The sequence below is a fragment of the Thermobia domestica genome, chromosome 5 (genome assembly GCF_964235325.1).
Source record: "Thermobia domestica chromosome 5, izTheDome1.hap1.1, whole genome shotgun sequence".
NCBI classification, from domain to species: Eukaryota; Metazoa; Arthropoda; class Insecta; order Zygentoma; family Lepismatidae; genus Thermobia; species Thermobia domestica.
Genome location: NC_137458.1, coordinates 154,489,770 through 154,509,645, shown reverse-complemented (window position 1 = coordinate 154,509,645; position 19,876 = coordinate 154,489,770). Strand labels below are relative to the sequence as shown.

At 36.2% G+C, this 19,876-nt stretch overlaps 2 protein-coding genes across 2 annotated transcripts; both read right to left on the bottom strand.

Moving 5' to 3' along the window:
- Positions 1-8,812: 8,812 nt before the first annotated feature.
- On the bottom strand, positions 8,813-9,724 carry LOC145685287 (uncharacterized). The gene has a single exon (XM_081757656.1). The coding sequence runs from the start codon at positions 9,722-9,724 to the stop codon at positions 8,813-8,815; it is 912 nt and encodes a 303-aa protein (XP_081613782.1).
- Positions 9,725-9,982: 258 nt separating this feature from the next.
- On the bottom strand, positions 9,983-10,528 carry LOC145685286 (zinc finger MYM-type protein 1-like). The gene has a single exon (XM_081757655.1). It carries the CDS (start codon positions 10,526-10,528, stop codon positions 9,983-9,985), a length of 546 nt encoding a protein of 181 aa, XP_081613781.1.
- Between the last annotated feature and the right edge of the window lie 9,348 nt (positions 10,529-19,876).

Genomic DNA, 19,876 nt, shown 5'->3' with positions numbered 1-19,876 from the left:
GAAAAATTTCTTTTACATGTTACCTGAGTTACGGTCAAAGTCAATAAAAAATTGTATGCTGGAAACCTGGATAAGTATTACTGCAAAATTTATAATTCTGCAAAATTAAAAAGCAGCACATTGGACAATTTTGAAACACGTTTTGTATTCGCTTTCCTTGTAAACAAATGTATTTCCTCCTATTTCTGAATCACTTGCACCATCAGGACAGTCATTTTTTCTCGGTTGTGCTCGTCATCAAGACTGACTTTTAAGGATATCCACGTCCTTCAAAAGTCCAAGAGAATACATTTATATTATTCTTCGAAACTTCTTTACTGAAGTTTTTCAGAAAATATGTAAGTTTATCGAAAGGCACGTCTGGAAGTTCTGTTACTTGGTTGAAGTGTCTAGGGTCCAAATAATCCATAAAGTACATTGCTTCTTGAATCTTGAAGAAATACTCGAAACTACCATGTCCAATATTGTGTTGAATGCTTCGATGCAGTACCTGGTCATTGGATAGAAGCAGCTTCATATTCATATTCACAGGAAAATCTTTGTCCATCTCTGAAGGCGAATTGTCAACAGGTCAATAGAAAAAAAAGAAAGAAAAGAAAGAAATCACGTTCTAAGTTTTCAAATTTGTTATTAGCCCATCCCGCAAAGCTTAATGCTGCATTCTTAACGGATTCAAAATCATCTCTCCACTCTTTCACTTGGAACAGAGTAGTCTGCACCATCCGATAGGACTACCCTAGCAGCACCCTCTATTTGGAGATAGTTTGACAGAGAGGTCGTCACTTGAAATATCTTAAGGAACATTTGTGCTGTCCGAGTTGTTTTGAACTTGAGAAGATCTTTTATATTCGCTTTACACCTAGCTTTTGGTTTGATATTTTCTGTAGAAGCAATTTTCTTAATTATTATGGTCAACTCTATATACAAAGCACTTTCTGGGTTCGAAAAATGACCAAACTTTTTCTGAAAAACAGTGTGTTTTCTACCATCTTGTTTCCGCAATAACTGTAAGACGCCTTTGTTACCATTTGATCTTCCAAATGTACATTCGCTGATAAGACTCGCGCATAAATATCGTACAGTCATTCAGCAGAACAATGCCACAGAATCAATGCAATTTTTTGTCAGATCACATATGACATGATTGTGTATATGAACATACCACCACACGTATAATTGAGTTTCTTAGTGGTTAAGCGGTTAGCGTATGTGCCTTTGTCGTGGGAGACCTGGGTCCGATTCCTGGCGGGAGTTTATGTGCTTCGGATTTCCCGTAAATCAGTATGTCCCGTCTCATATAGCCTCGCTGCTAAAAGGGCCGTTAAATTCAAAATCAACTGAATCACACGTGTAACTGATCATAGGTAAATTGAAAAAATCCGAATATTGTCCTTGCATATTACTTGAGCCATCGGTTGAATCTCCAATACACTTCTTAATATCAAGGTTCAACTTCCTGCAGAATTTCCAGCAGTAAACCGCAAGGACACTGGCCTGTGGTAGATATGCATTTTACAATGACAGCAATACTTTGTTTAACAACCATTTTAACAACATACCGTAAAACAACAGAGCACTAGCCTGAAACTACTATATCTTGAGTAGTGTCTAATAGAACAGAAAATATTGAAGCTTGAGAGACTTCTTTCGAAATATCTTCTCTGATAAGTGTGTTGATAGCATTCAAAACAAAATTCACCATGTTTAGTAAAAGCTATGCGACCACTATCCTGCTTACTTCCTCATATATGACTCTTCTCGATGACCTTGTCTAAATTACTTTTAAGCGGAAGATCAAATTTGCTTAAGAAAGGAATAATATCCAAAAAGTTTCCATGATCTATAGCTGTGTCTTTCAGTTTATAGGCTGCTATATTTCCTCTGTAAATAAGCCTTCTTTTACTAATGAGTTTCTGCACTTTAACAACTCGATACATTACCTGTCTGTTCTTCTCAACCTTATACTGCCATTGTTTTACCTGTTCAGGAGGAAGTAGTTTCTTAACATTATGTTCTCTTTTGTTAGATATGTAAGCACCCACATTGGTCTAATGTATTTTGGAAGACTCGTGTTCCCTTACTCGCTGATAAATGTGTTTAATGGTACGTTTGTCACGTACAGAACCTTTAAGAGAAGTTTGTTCGATCTGGAGAATAATCTGTGAACACGCTGAAAAAAAAAATGCTTGAAGTGGTACGTTTTGTCGTGGAATAAATATCAGAAATGCTTTAATTAATCCATGACAGGTTGTCATTTATGACAGGTCGTCAAAAGTGGTACGTTTTGTCGCGAAAATTCAAGTGGTACGTTTTGTCGCTGGTACGTTTTGTCGGGACACCTCCAGGGGTATAGGGTAACAGGAACTTGGTAAGTGGTGGTGGTAAAGAAATGTGTTAAAAATTTGTGTTCTCGGCACCAAATTTGCTAGTTTCTTCTTTTACCCGTCTGTATACATTTCAGAAGTTTCCGCGATTATTCCAGGTTGCGACCAAATCCATTATCGTTTATGCAGCAACCACGTTTGATTGGTATGTTGATAAGACTCTAAACACCACGAAGAAAATTTCCAGTTTGCGATCAATTTGGCTAGTGGTTCATTAAATGGATGTTAAAAGAAATCACTGAATCAGTTGCCAGGTACATTAGTTATCTCAATTTCTCTTGGTTAAAAATGTGGTGCAATTACCGATTTAAAAGAATAATTAAATTTGGCTAGAAAGCTGGGTTAAAATACTATAACATACAATGTTTTTAATAAAAAAAATAGTTACTTTTTTAAAAATACGTTTTCTCCAATACAGATCAAGTTAATATTTTTCCATTGTTTCCCATTGCAATTAATTAAATTACGACTTCTTAATATCCTAATTAATATATTTACCTTTATTGTTTTCCTAAAACATTATTTGAGATTTTAACCTTCTTCCACTTCAGGCGATCACACCTGTTTATCTATTCTAATATTAAGGGAGCAGACTACTAAATATTTTTGAAAAACTAATAATTTTTCTTTTGCTCCTTTTTCGTAAGTGGAAAGAGGAAATAAAATGTAACTTATCACAGTAATAGATAATGTTATTCTACACCCGAAAATATGAATCGGAAGAATTTTCAGTGTTGGCATCCATAGAAATTACAGTGTGACCAGAATTTGAATTACTCAAAAATCTAGGTAAAGGCAGCGACTAGAAAGATGAACTCAACGGCAATTGATGACTTATCATGCTATCTATGTTCCTTGTTTACTACTTTTTAAATAATATTTCTATTTATTTTATAAAACTTACATAAATTATTACAAAATAAATAGAAACATTATTTAAAAAGTAGTAAACAAGAAACATAGACAGCATGATAAGTCATCAATTACCGTTGAGTTCATTTTTTTATTCGCTGCCTTTACCTAGATTTTTGAGTAATTCAAATTCTGGTCACACTGTAATTTCTATGGATGGCAACATTGAAAATTCTTGCGATTCGTATTTTCGGGTGTAGAATAACATTATCTATTATTGTGGTAAGTTAAATTTTATTACCTCTTTCCACTTACGATAAACGGGCAAAAGAAAAATTATTAGTTTTTCAAAAATATTTAGTAGTCTGCCGCCTTAACGAATCTAATAACATTCACACAGTCATATCTTCTCTTTGCTCATCTGCATTTCTTCAGTTGTTTTGTAATTGTCAAGCAGATATTAGTTGCCTTAACTAGACTAATTAAATTACAGGTGTATTCCTTAGAAAATTAACTTTCCTTAATCAGTGGCTGTTCTCGTATATGTTTAAAGAAAAGTATTACCAGTATATCTTAATTATTATCTGTTATTTCAACCACGTAAACTGATAAATTACTTTGAGGCATATAAAGTAGGCCTACGCAAATATTTATTTGCTACCTGAAGGAAAAATTCTCTTTGGACTGTTTTAAGGAAACGTGTTTTGTAGTATTCGCGAATTTGCTTTCCGATGTGGTACATAATTTTTAATGTTTACTCAACATCGTGTCGTGAGCGACGCAGAAACAAATTGTTTGTAGAGAAAAATGTGAAATATTTCCGTTTAATGTCCCCATGATTATGCCCTTTAGGGCAAAGGAAGATGATTCATAAGGTAAGTGAATGGTGATAGAGAAATTCGTGGAATGAGAAAGTAAGAGAAAACGGGAGTACCCCAAGAAAGCCCATGCACACGATGGTGTTCATCACAAGCTTACTTGATCGGAGATCAAATCAGATAAGCAAGCACTCTACCACTGAGCCAACTTGTTCTCTGTAGTGAAAAATCATAACAATGACTATCACACCCTATTTGTCCAGAGTTCTTAGTGCAATGCCAAGAATATAAGCCGTGGAGCTTCCTTTCTCATATGTTCTCTTAACCGTCTGAATCTCTCCTATAGTGCATGGAGTTAGTCAGAAAATACCAAAATATTTCACTTCCGGCTACCAGTCTGCAATTTTACACAGTTCTTACATGTATACCAAAGAACAGAAAACCGCCAGGAGACACTCGATCCAATGTCCAGAACTCGTGTGATGACGTCATCAAAATGGCGGACAGCTCGATTCATAAAATAAGCCATATCTCCGTTATTTATGAACCGAATTTCTTCAAACTTGGTTCATTTTAAAAGAAATTAAATTTGCAATAAAACATGTTATCAAAATATTTCCCCTAAAATTAAACATTTCGGAGTTATTTAAGAATTTAATAAATTAATGAGTATTTATTGAAGAAAAATACAAAATAACTCCGAAACCCTTAGTTTTAGACGAAACACTTACGCAAGGTGTTATATTATTAATTTCATTACCTTTAAAATGAGCTATTAACGAAGAAAATCGGTCCATAAATAACTGAGATATCACATATAACGTGTTAATTACACTATTAATTTGGCGGTCACGACTTCTAACAGATAGCTACAAATTCAGCCACAATACTTCACTTCCATATACCAGTCCCAAATTTTACACAGTATTTATATACATAATAAATAATTTTAAAATACCTGGGAATCACTTGATTAACACGCTGAACTCCTATGTTGACGTCATCAAAATGGCCTCCGGGATTAGAAACATAAGTTTGCTTAAATACACTTAACTCCGTTACCGATCATTTTACTGAGTCTTCCAATTGTTCCATTTGAAAGAGCATGAAATAAGCTACAAAAATATTATTCGATTTAGTTTATAGGTAAATGGTTTATGAACTATATATGGCGATGACAACTTGGAAGTGGATGAAAAGAAGATCTGTACATTTTCTTCTAGTAGATGGCAGAAGTTTCTACTTGAAGAAAACACAAAAACATTTCTTTTGTTTTTGCTAGTGGTAACTTCTGTTACTTACCGAATTATTAGAAAAGAAACAAATATTCTATCACACAATGTACTGGAAGACCACCATGGTGCTAGAATGTCTCCTTTTAGATTTGGTCCGCAGCATTCGACAGGACAGTTTGATAGACTTTATTTCTACTCTGGAGAAAATTTGTCCATGGATATTTGCTCTCGATCATACTAACTATACGCGATGGCTGCCAGTGTTTTTGTACAACTTAAAGGAACTGCCAAAGATGCATCCAACAATATTCCGTGAGTTCCAAAACGGAAATATATCTGGCTGAAAAACTAAAAGAAAATTTTCCAGGATGGCACATGACCAGTTACATGAGCAGAACAACAAACTAATTAAAAATTCTTCAATTAACCTATCCCGTTTAAGTCAAGGGGAGGGGCTATTGCAATGGATGGTTGCAGGACCGAAAGTTGTTCGCATGATTGGAGAGTTCGAAAAGGATTGGAACCTGAAATCTAACGTCACTTCCGAGGAGGATCAAAGTTTTCATAAGAAATTCGAAAACTTTGTTTCTGCCCTTGTTGAAGTGTTTGAATCACACGGCAACCCATTCGAAGATGACGAGTTAACTACAGTCAATAGCAGTAGAATCATTCTCCCAGAAGAAAATGCGATGAGTGTCATGTCGGCAAATGCTACAGAGAAAAGCCAATTTGATACGCTTGTCGAAGATCGGTTGATCCTTAGAAAAGTTTCCATCAATGAAGTCATTAAAAGAAGCAACCTTCCCTTGATAAGTGCTAAGAAAGTTACAGTTAAGTCCAAAGACAAGCAGAATATAGTAGACCTGAGAAAAGACAGTACTCTTTATGCCAAGTTGTACGTTGCTAGTCAATCAAGGGGAATTGACGCCAAAAAGTTCTTTGCCCATAAAAATAGCTCATGTCCACCTTCCATATCCGACCGCGGTAAGCTCAGAAAACCAATAAAAAAAATCCGACTTGGTGTACTGTATCGTCGAGTCAAGTGGAGTTCGAACGACCACTGCTCATGAGCCCGAAGTTTCTTCGCTCATAATCGATGCAGCAGCCTTGATCCATATGCTTGTCCCTAAATCCAGCCGGACATTTCAAGAGTACTGCAACCAGATTGTTAAACCATACATTCTAATGAGATTAAGATCTGTGGAAAGAGTTGCCCTAGTTTTTGAGCGCTACCTAGAAGGAAGCCTAAAAAATGACGTAAGACACTCGAGAGGGTCTGGGCTCAGAATAAATGTAAAATCTAATGTTGTCATCTCCAAATATTTCAGTACGTTCCTTGCTCACAGTAAAAACAAAGAAGAACTCTTTGAATTTTTAGCTGAAAACCTGGTCATAATGGATCTCCCCGGCGGGAAAAAAGTCATTTGTACCTACAGAGACACGGTAATTGGATCGCAAATGGAGGCGACATTTGAAGCTATATCTTCCAAATTCCATGAAGAAGCCGATGCCCCTCTATTACTTCATATATATCATCCATGAAATACTCGGGTTGTTCTAAGGTCATTGTGAAAACTGTTGATAGTGACGTGGTAGTAATTGCTATGTATGCCTTTTCTAGACTCAATACACTGAAAGAATTTTGGATAGAATACGGCAGTGGAAAGCACATCCAATACCTTCCGATCCACGAGATACACAACAAAGTTCCACGAGGAGTTCCAGATCTTTTGCCTTTCTTCCATGCATTTACGGGGGCTGACACTGTGTCAAGTTTTGCAAGTATTGGTAAAACAACTGCATGGAAAACGTGGATGACTTTCCGAGACCTAGACAAAGCTTTTTCGACATATTCTCAAATTTCGGACAACGTCTCTGAAGATGACGACACGTTTTTACTCATTCAACATTTTGTACTTCTTATGTACCATTTATCAAGTTCTGCAGAGAATGTCAATGAAACCAGGCGGATTCTCTTTACCCAGCAAAACAGACCCATTGAAAATATTCCACCAACCAGCAACACTCTGTTGCAACACTTGAAGAGGGCCATCCTACAATGTTCTTTATGGACAAACTGTCTTCAACGGAACAGTCAACACATGGATCCTTGTGAGTGGGGATGGAAGAAGACCGCAGATAACTATGAGCCTCTCTGGTCGACAAGCCCAAACTTCGCCATGGAAAAGCTAAAAGAGTTGATAGCATGCAAGTGCAAACAGATTTGCACGCGCTGTCGATGTGTAAAAATACACGAACTTCGCACTTTACTTTGTAGTTGTGAGAGTCAATGCAGAAATTAAGTTTAATCTTACAAACTTGTCACTTTGTTTAAAGTTTACATTGTTTTCAATAGTTGTGCCTTCCGCGTTAATAATCCATACAGACTGTACATGTTTTCATTGTGAGAAACTGTTGTAAATATCTGTTACCCTTCCTAAAAAAGAAAAGTTTTTTTTTTCATTTTTGCCAATCAGTAAAAAGAGGGCATTGGATCCACTAAAAGATGTAAATAACTAGTTTTATTTTCATGTTCACTCTTTTGTGGTATAATTTATAATTAAAGATGATTCACTCATAAAAAAATTTATACGAGCATGCAACATTGCAATGGATGTAATGTGTATTTACTTGAGTAACCGCCTCTTGTAATAACAGAAATGTCATTGCAAAATATAGTAAGCCAACAGCAGCCATTCCAAACATTCATTTTTTACCCCCTTCCAAGCTGTCGTCGCCATAAACCATTTAAAATCGAATAAAATTTTTGTAGCTTATTTCATGCTCTTTCAAATGAAACAATTGGAAGACAATAAACGGTAACGGAATTAAGTGTATTTAATCAAACCTATGTTTTTAATGCTGGCGGCCATTTTGATAACGTCAACATAGGAGTTCAGCGTGTTAAATCAAGTGCCTCCCAAGTATTTTAAAATTATTTATTATGTATATAAATACTGGGTAAAATTTGGGGCTGGTATATGAAAGTGAAGTATTTTGGCTGAATTTGTCGCTATCTGTTAGAAGTCGTAACCGCCATTTTAATAATGTAATTAACACGTTATATGTGATATCTCAGATATTTATGGGCCGATTTTCTTCCTTCTCATTTTAAAGGTGATGAAATTAGTAATATATATATAGTTCCTTGAGGCGCTTGTCGTTGTCATTGTCTATGTTCATTTATACATTTATTTATTATTTATGGAATCTATAAGAAAGTTGAAACACTTTATAGTATTAAGTACCAAATCCACGACTATCAAATATCATCATTAACATTTTTTTGTTAAAATGATGGTATATAATTCAATATATATTTTAATACACTAAGTAGTACTAAAAGTAAAATATAATAATTTTTTAGGAACATTTATTAACTGTTATCTAAATTATAGTATTTTGGAACGACAATACTTTTATTACAAGTAGATTATGGAATATTTTTATGTGTAAAAATTAAGAAACAACCTTGACATAAGTAAAATAAATATTTTTACAGTCCTTATGTAAGTAATTACATCTAAAGGAGTTTACATGAGCACTTCGCAAATTCAATTACAAGCTGGTCTAGATCTAGTGCACGCAGAATATCTTGGTTGTAATCCAGGAGAACGAGGTCCGATTTTCTTTCATGTCCCATAGACAGACGTTGAGGTCGAAGGAGAGCTGTCAGATGTGAGAAGCAGTTTTCGACCGTGGACATAGAAGACGGAATAATTAGAGCAGCTTCTGTAAGCATCTTTAGTCCCAGGAAAGCCTCGCCATATTTTCCATTCTGTTTTGTAAGCTCTTCCAGAGATGATGTCTTGATCAGTCGATTTGCTAGATCTATTTCCTGCTTCAAATTCTGAAGCACTTTGCAATGCAGGTCTTTGTACTTTACAACATCACACAGAGGTTTAAAATTTTCTTCACTTCTTTTCTTGCTCAGTAAGTGGTGAATGGCACCAATCACAGCTGTCCCTGTCTCACTGAATCTGCTCCGAATTTCTTCGACGGAAATATCGAGAACTTCGCAGAATAATCTTTTCAGCTCCTTCTCGTCTTCCTTTCCCTTCTCCAAATTTATGCCTTCCAAATCAACAACCGAATCAGCTAAGCGACTGGAGAATGTGTATTTGCGTTTCAATGATTGCTGAATCGAAGTGTTTAAGGCATATGCCTTCATTGCATAGTGAAGGATATTTTCAAATATTCCTTCGTCTTGCCGGCAAGACCTGAGCTGTTCCGTTATTGATTCTATTAACTTCACAGCGGCATCAATGTCCAAATCTCTTCCTTGTAGCAGTGCGTTTGTCAGTTTTAAATATCCAAGAACCCTGAACATTAGCTCAGTAAGGAAACAGAAAGTCTTAGTGGAGATCTGATGTAGTAAACCGGTAGTTTCAACTTTCATTGAGGCGTGTTCTTCACGGGAAGTTTGAATTGTCATCAGTGCACTTAATATGTGAAACCTGTCGTCATGAATTACAGTCACTGTGTCAAGATGTCCAGTCCAACATTGTTCCAACAATCGCTTTAAACTCTTTCCTGCGTAAGCTGCTGTAACGCGTCCTTTTCTGAAAAATTAATATAGTTGTTGACAAATATCAAAGTCTTAACTCTTTCAGTTCAGGAATTGTGTCAATGGCTCTACAAGTAACTAAATGTAATTGGTGATTGAAACAGTGAACAAACAAAATGTTCCTCTTCAAATCCAAAAGTAGACTTCAGACAAAAGAGCTTGCATTCCATTTTTCTGTCCACTCATGGCAGGTGCTCCGTCGTAGCACTGTGCTATTTTCGTGTTTGTTTTGAAGTCTACTTTTCTTAAACAATCTAAAATGGCGTTCTTAATGCTGGCAGCATCTTGTTTGTCCAACTTCATTATATTTACGCATCTTTCTTGTACTTTAAAATTCACAAGGTACCTAATTGCGACAGAAAAATCTTCTATTCGTTGCTTGTCTCTGGTTTCATCTGCAAGTAATGAACAAAATGTACTTTCGTTTGCTTCATTTGCTATTTTCCTCTTAACAGATTCTGCCATGAAATGAATTATCTCATTCTGAATATCCGGACTAGTGTATGTTGCATTGACAGGGATAGTTTTGACAATTTCTGCTAATTTCGGATCTTTACGAATAAATTCAAACAAATTTAAGAACAAACCACTTGATTGTTTCCCCAGTTGCTCACACCCATAATCTCTCCTAGAGGACAACTGATTCACAGCCAAGAATTGAATAACTTCCATCACACTTTTCACATGGTACCTATTACACTAGTTAACAAAGGTTTTGTTACATAAAAGGAAATACCTGTTCTTAAAGGAACTTCTTGCGCTGAATTCGAATATGCACTCGGTTTTTCTCCATCACGTACGATTTTCCCGTAACAGAGGGATTTTCGGGAAAATCCCTCAAAAATTTCCCTTTTCGTTTATTTTACACCCCAAGATCTTGTCCCCTTGCATATACTAACATAGAAATTATACCTAAGTATACTTTGATTCATATTTAACAAACCCTCCAAGTTTCGTAATAATCGCTTTATTCTTTCTAGAGAAATAAGTATGTTTGTATGTATACTGTGTGTACTGTTTATTGCACCTTATAGTAATGCTTTCAGATCTCTTAAGTTGAGGTAAAACGTTTTGCTTTATTACCACAAACACATATATAAAATATAATACAATATAATTTACAAGTGTGACAATTTACAATAAACAATAATACAAATGTACCAAAAGGTCATGAAAAGACAATCAAAACTATCACAATATATGAAACTTCCATTGGGTTACAAAAACGTACACTACTTCCTTCTTTTGTAAAAAATGTTGCATTCTCTAACAAGACCCCAACAATAGTCCCCCATCATTGAAGGATCCCATCGTCCCTGGTACCTTTTCTCCATTGCCATTATATCTTGGTGGAATCTTTCCCCCTGTTCGTCGCTGAGAGCACCTAGGTTAGCAGGAAAGAAGCTGAGGTGGGAGTGCAAAAAGTGGATTTTTAAAGACATCCTACAACCCAACTCTTTGTATTTCTGTATCATGTCCTGTACGATTTCTGTGTAACTCTCAGCTTTGTTATTGCCCAGAAAGTTGCGCACAACACACTTAAATGCTGTCCAGGCAGCTAGCTCAGCACTGTTTAACTTGCTGTCAAAGCTATCATCAAGCATTAATTTCCTAATTTGGGGACCAATAAACACTCCCGCTGAAATCTTAGCATCACTCAGGTTAGGGAACTTATCTCGCAAATACTTGAAACCTTCACCAGATGTGTCCATGGCTTTGACAAAGCTTTTCGTAAGTCCTAACTTGATATGAAGTGGCGGTAGTAATATCTTATTAGGATCTACCAAAGGAGCGTATTTGACGTTGCATTCTGCAGGTACGTAATTCACTCTAGGTTCCCATTCCTTCACTTCGTAATGTTTGTCATCAGCTCGGCTATCCCATAAACATAAAAAACATTGGTACTTCGTGTAACCGCACTGCAGTCCTAATAAAATACCAACTACCTTGAGATCACAACATATTTGCCAACAATGATCCTTGTAATTTATAAGATTTAGCAAAGTTGACATGGTGTCATAGGATTCCTTAATCTTCACTGAGTGCGCAAGTGGTATAGAAGGTTTTTTATTTCCATTATGTAAAAGGACAGCTTTAAGGCTGACCTTTGACGCGTCGATAAATAACCTCCATTCTTCTGGAACGTAAGGAATTCCTAGCTCCGCCATCAACCCATTTATATCCGTACATACGTACACATTATCTTGCATTGAGAAATAGCTTGAAAATTGAACATGCCTTTTCCTGTACACTGATATGTTCGTTTCTGCATCCAATAAGTTCCACTGCTGGAGCCTTGATCCCAGAAGTTCCGCCTCTTGTTTTGTCAGGTACAAATCACGGACTAGGTCATTAAGTTCACATTGCCGGATGAAATGTGGCTCGCGAACACAGTCAGGGATGAACGTTGGATCCTTGGATGTGCATGTTGATGTCGATGGTTCATCAAGGTCATGATCATCATCAGAGTCTTTTGGCCATATCTCTTCCCAGTTGGTAGGGGGCTCGGGAAGTGGAAGTTCTTTTGCATTCTGTTACATTTGATAACAAATATTGATAACCATTTCATGAACAAAACGAAAAAACTTGGAGAATTGTATATATATGTATTAAGATATACATATACTGTACGTTTAAAAAAAATATACGTTGGAAGTACATTCTATTTTTATACACGTTTCTAATTTACAGAGAGCAATACAAGTGTGTTGTTGACTATTGTAAATATTCATTTTTATGTCTGTGTTTGTAGTAATAAAGCAAATCGTTTTTACCCCAACTCAGGAGATCTGAAAGCATTACTATCAGGTGCAATAAACAGTGCACACAGTATACATACAAATATATTTATTTCTCTAGAAAGAACAAAGCGATTTTTACGAAACTTTTAGGGTTTATTAAATATAAATCAAGGTATACTTAGGTATAATTTCTATGTTACTATATGTAAGGGGATAGGAGCTAGGGGAATAAAATATCTGAAAAAGGGAAATTTTTGAGGGAATTTCCCGAAAACCCCTCTGTTACGGGAAAACTGTACGTGATGGAGAGAAACCGAGTGCATATTCGAATTCAGCGCAAAAAGTTCCTTTAAGAACAGGTGATTTTTCTCATGTAACAAACAAAAAGTTTAAATTTGTTAACTAGTGTTATTCATAATTACATCACAGCACACCTTCTTCACGACCGTTTCGCCCGAATCCTCACGTTTCCGTTGCTCCATGTAGCAAGCCACAGCGTGCCTATGAGTTTCAGAATCGGTGTGACCAGAAAATCCCTTATTTTTCTCGGTTTCATGCTTCCAGTCTCTAAAACCATTCTGCACAAATGAGGGATCACCGTTTCTTGAAGGATATTTCCGGCATGGGAAGCAAAAGGCAGCATCAAACATAACAGAATACTCGAGCCAATCCCACGTTTTGTACCATATTGGACGAAATCGTCGAATTGAACCAGAAATGCTGGAACCTGGAAAATTTGCAAGATGCTGCTGAGCCAAGGTTCGATACATGGCGGAAATCAACACCAACATGGTGGAAATCAGATGTTTGACGTTTAGTTTCTTCTTGACCTTCTACACATGTTAATACAGATGACCCTGCTTCTGGATTAGTTTCATTTTCGATAACTTTTGCACCAAAAAAATGATTTGATGGATGCCTGCTTCATATTAATGGCATTATAATAGTCAGTAGAGTAATTGGAAACGTCTGGCGAGGTACATTTGCCTCTAGTTCATTTTCTACTGTTTTTGTTTCCTTCTGAAAATTCGCTAAGCACTCTGCTACTTATTAACTGCGCGCAATTATAATGATGTGTGACAAAATCTTTTTAAAATAATAGGTGTTCTGCTGCCGTCTTGATTTTTTTCTCTGAGTGCATATAAGGAATTAACGTTCTCTTCATTCCGTATATTTGTAAACAAATCGTGAAACAAATCATTCGGGGCAACTCAGAAAACACAAAGTGAGCCGACGCAAACCGCTATTAGAATCATTTTACAATCATTGATTTATTTTCGTGGGTGCTCCCCGCAAAGACTCAAATCACGTGAAAAACAGCATTGTTGCCGCTTTTACAATAAACAAAACTTCCGAATTCCCCACTGATTTTTTTAAATCTAAAGGCGATTGTACGTTTTCTCCAGATATCACAGTTTCGGTACCAGTTTCATATACAGGAGACATGCGTTTTCCTTGCACTGTAAGGAACATGGACATGTTGCATGTTTTACACGTTAATTACAGGCAAACGTGGGACATGTACTGTCAAGTCGGCAAAACGAATGTTTTTTACCTGCAATTTTACACATGCACAAGCCAGGCACTCACATTCATGTAACATAGCCTGTTTTCGGGTCAATTTTCATATACGTAGCCTATTCTTTGGAAGGGCATCTTGTCCAACTCCTTGAATGCTTGTCGTCGTTGTGATTCTTCAAACTCTTGGAATGAGGAAAAGTAATACATGGGAGATTATTGTGTATATCTAGCAATAAGAATAACTGTTGTTTTTCATAGAAATATACGCCACGTTCAATTTCATTCGTTAGTAGTAGTAAATGCGCGCTAAGTTCAATTTTATTTAGTAAATAAAATCAGAAGATTTTTCTATTTGGGATTTGCTGAAACAATTTGAAACTTCTGGACAACGTCCTTTTTAGAGCGGGCAAAAAATATTTTAGAGCGGGCATTGCCCGCTCTAGCCCCTCCCTGGCTACGGGTCTGTATATATATATATATATATCCCTCCCCTTCCGCTACGTTGTATTGTCAAACTGAAATGATAGAAAACCATCCCAGGTCCGAATCTTATCTCTGTTGAAAATCTGATCGAGATTGGTCGAGTGTTCAAGAGATATGAAGTCACAAACATAGTGAATTACATTTATATATACGTATATATGATATCAGCACAAAAAAGATTGACAACGAATACCGTAATTTTTAATCCCATAAATCTTTTTTTTTCTCGAAAACTACGCGTAAGGCCTTATCGTCAGACATGATTTCTTCTACTTGATGTCACATATTGATTCAAATTTTCTAATCGTTACACAAATTCATACTCAAACAAACATTAAACTTTTTAAAAGAGTTAATAATAATTTTGGCTCAATGTGAAATAAACCATGTATAGGCTACTGCCTTCTTGTTAGTGTCAGAATGAAAAGTTTGATTAGTGTATATTTCAATATTTGCTTCGTCTTAATAAGCGGCATGTTTATACAGTATAACAACAATTTTTAGATTTACAAAGAAGTTGATTTTTCTCGATTTTCTCGAAAAATACGCATGAGGATGTATACTTAGACAAATCATTCTGTTCAGCTCAATTCCTATCAATTGGTGTATGTCTCATCTTTGGATATTTTTTTCGTTAAACACTGGTAATATTGTAGAATTTATGAAATAGTTGGGAAGAAAATTGCTACATTCGTTTCTAAGGTGACCCGCGTAACACAGTTTTTGACGCTCTTGCCTTTGGCGCGAACGGTCCCGGTTCGATTCCGGTGGGGACACTCTGTCTAAAATATTTAACAGAGTTTCAGGCCAGCCATCCTGAGTCCCATTAGATTTTCCTCATTTACACCAGGCAAATGCTGGGATGGTACCAAACATAACAGTCCCAGCCTGCTTTCTTCCTTCTCCATTTCTTACTTCTCCAATTCCTGTGCAGTGTGATTGCCGAGAGATGTCATCTATCATGTCTGACTGGCTAACATGGTTATACATGCCGAAAGTTCAAAATTCTAATCCCTGCTCCTAATTCTAATTCACTTCTAAGAAAATGGTCAGAACAAAACTCACCGCACGGCTTTTCAAGGGAAATTACAACCTGAATGACAGTCAGTCAGTCAAGGGACAGTCAGTCTCAGATAGAACAAACAAGAGAAATAAATGACAGTCTCATATTTAATCTGAATTATTCTTACCAGACTCCCGATTCGCACGGCGTAATGCATTAACGAATCAATAGGAAGAAGTGCAGTGCAAAAGTCTCTCGTGAGTGCAAGGGACCAGGAACTAACATCACGACCACTGCATGTTCCTTACAGAAGAGTAAGCTCCATGAGGGATCTGGGAACTAGATTGAGAATCCTTTGCCCACGACCGGACCTGTGAGATTAGCGGGCTAGTTTACGTTTTCCTTTCCATAAGTCATTAAGTTCTGTCTGACTGTGGAGAAACGTCATGTTCAGGGAGTGCAGATTAGTGGTGTGGTTGGAACTGGAAAGTCTTCATATAACTGCTTTTACAATAGAAGACCCAGTACCTTATGTAAATACGACACATCTGCAATTACGATGTAGTACATGTAGGCGTATTTGATTGCAATGACGTAAATCACGGTTGTTTATTTGGAAGCGGCATATCGAAGTTGGTGAAGAACATACATTCGCTTCTCTGATTCAAATTAGCAGGTGTACAAAGTTATCCTATTCACCGCATATCTCTTTCGTTTTTCTCTCTTTTCTTGTGTTATTTTCTAGATTCATGTATATTCTTTTCTTTTTCAAAGTTATAATGCATACTTATACAACAGATTCAAAGTCGTCCAGATTTTTCCTCAAGTAACTTGTAGTTTGTTACACATATAAAAGAAGAATGGAATTAAATTTTTATTTGAAGTCCCACTAAATATGCCCTTTAGGCTAAAGGAGACAAATAACATATGAAAGTGTATGAATATAGAAGACGTAGTGGAATGAGAGTGTAGGAGGAAACTGATACGATGCTTGATTTGATTTTGAGTTTAACGCCCCCTTCAAGTGTGAGGCTATATGAGACAGGACCTTCTGATTAATGTGGAATTCGAACTACATGAGCTCCCACCAGGAATCGAACCCAGATCTCCCACGCTAAAGGCGGTACGCTAACCGCTTAGCAACGAAAAAGAATACGGATACGGTGTTGTCCACCAAAACTAGCATCACCTAGTTGGATTTAATGGGGAACACTTTGTCACTGAGCCACTGTGCTTGTCCAAATTTATCTTAAGAAAGGTTGCAGTGTGTGCTTGTAAAATACGAGGGCTGATCTATAAAAGAATGATCATAAATGAATAAAACATAATTACCAGTACTAATCCTCCAAATGTTAATGATCTTTTTCAAAATAGTTCCCATTACATGCCATGCACCTATCCCAACGTTTTTGCCACTCATCAAGTACATGCTAGAAGCCATTTTTGGACAAATCCTTCAAAATCGCCGCCACATCTTTCATCACTGTCTCTCAAGATGCGAAACACTGTACCCGGAGGTGTTTCTTCAAAGTTAGGTAAAGAGTTAAATCACAAGGGGGTAAATCAGGACTATATGGAGGATGGGATACGCACGGAACGTTGATCTTTGCAAGATGGTCAACAGTCTTCGCGTGTCACTTCCATGTTGTCTTATGCGAAACTGAATCTACGTGTACTTGAACGGCTGTCAAGGTCACATTCCTGACGTCATGGCCTTCGTGAGCTCGATCTATTCATCACTTCTCCCACTACACAGACGTGTTTTGTTTCTGTGTCTTGCTGTTGTATTCACCTCACAAATACTGATGATCAGTCTTTATTGATCAGCCTGTATAGATTCAAAGTCGTCAAATTTACCTCATGTTAAGTAAGTTGTACTGCACACTTGTAAATCGGATTGAGTGTCATCGAAATTTACATTAAATAGGTTGTATGCTTGTTAAATGGATTTAAAGCGTCGTAATTTATCTTAAGAGAGTTGCAGTTAAAACTTGTAAAATATATTCAAAGTCTTTCATATTTACTTCAAGAAAGTTGTATAGTATACTTGCAAATTGAATGCAAAGTCGTCCAAATTTACTTTAAGTAAGTCGTATTGTATGCTTGTAAAACAAATTGAAAGTCGTTCAAATTTACATTAAGTTGTATTGTACACTTGTAAAATGAATTCAAAGTCGTACAAATTTACTAGTAATGTATTATAGTAAATTAGTAATAAACCAAAGCCATATTCTCGAATAAATTACATGTTGCCTAAAAGTAGGGAATTCAAAACCTTTTATCATCGCGAATTCTACTGAGGAATTTTAAGCTTAAAATATATAAAACGATAATCATGCTGTTGTACTGTATGGTTGCGAAACATGGTCGCTTATTCTGAGGGAAGAACAAAGACTAAAAATGTTTGAGAACAAGATCCTAAGACGAATATTCGGACCCACGAGAAACGAGAATAGTAAATGGCGGAAACTTCATAACGAGGAACTACATAATTTATATCGTTTACCAAACATTATTACGGTCATCAAATCTAAGAGGCTTAGGTGGGCAGGTCATGTAGCCAAAACGGAAGGAAAGTAGGAAAGTTTTCAAAGTTTTTAACTGAAAACCCAATTGGAAAATGACCATTAGGAAGACCTAGGCGCAGATCGAAGGACGATATTCAGATGGTTCTCGCAGAAATAGGAATACAAAGTAGAAACTGGATCCAGTTGGCTGAGGATAGAAGTCAATGGAGAGCTTTTATGAACGCGGCATTGAACCTCCGGATTCCATAGTCCGTACCCGTAGAGTTAGTTAGTTAGTTAGTTTAGTGGTAGAAAGGTGTAGTATACTTGATTGATTTTGTTACGTTCTAATTACATCGTCATATAAATCAGAAATCACCCTCTTTCAAACTGAAAATAAAAATTGGAATTGAAGCGGGTTGACGTTATTAATTCTTTTACATGGGTTAACTAACTGTACATTATTAAATTATTAAGCAGTTGGTAACAATGATTTCACTGTAAAGTTTTCTTTTTTGTGTGTGTGTGTCCGTGACAAGACAGAGGAAAAATGCTTTCACGGTGACAAAGGACACAAACGAAAGAGAGGGAACACGCATCAAGTTAATTGCTTAGCGTACCCTCATTAACAGTAGCACTTTTAGATTTTACGGAAATTAATTTTCCAAGACGTTCAGTTAGTATGTTCATCAGCCAGGGCTTCAATTGCAACGTTTTTTTTTTTTTTTTTCCTACACGTAATAAGATGAATTAGCAGCCCTGTTCTTCTTCTTCTCAAAAGAATCTAGGGCATTTTTCATTTTTTTTTTATCTTTTTATCTTCTTCCTCTTTTTTTATTATTATGATAATGAATAAGATAGACAACTCGTGGAAAAGGTCACTTCTGAATGACAAACTATTTAAAAGTTATTGTTCCATAACAAAGAAGTTCTTATATGGCTTACGGTTAAAAATTTCCCTTTTAGGTCTCGCTCTGATGCCATTATTACTGAAATAAACGTTTCATATGAGTAAAAGTAAAATTATGTTGTGTTTTATGTAGTAATATGACTTCGAGTTAAATAAAAGAAGTAAGTTGGTGTTAGCCTCGTGGTCTCTGTTGTGCTATATCAAATATAATAATTATTTTATGCATTCGGATTCTTTTCTTTTAATTAAGAAGTGAATAGAGTGCATTTGCGTGTAGTGAAGGGAAAGGTTCACGTTGGTTTATGGCAGAAAGGGAATTTTCGATAAAATGTAAAAATCCAGGGAAATTTCTGGCGCTGACTGAGCGATGAATATAAATGCTTATTTTTTTCTTTGTTCTTCAGAAAATAAGCCAATACAATAGCAATAGTTTGTGTTTGTGTTCAAAGTAGCATATTCGCACCCATTATTGGCTGTTGTATTTGTATCTTTTTGTTTTATTTTGACGGTTCTACTCTTTAAAAAAAAGTGAAGGAAAGAGTAAAACCACTAGAACCTAATAAGCAAATGAATGAAACAAATGTGGTTAATACTTTCTTTAATATAGCTAAATTAATTGACTTCTGTCATAGGAATTGGACACTCAACAAAGTAGGGAAAATTTTGAAAAGAAAAGGAGTAATTTTGTGTCAGTCAAGGGAAATTTTCTTCAGAAAACCTATGAACACTGCTCAAAGTACTTGGGGCGATTCCTCCAATTTACTGTTCTCCTTTTCCCAAAAATTTTCTATAGTCCCTTTCTTCCACGAAGCTAGGACAATAAGTTTCTACACTGATCTGCGTGACAAATACTTG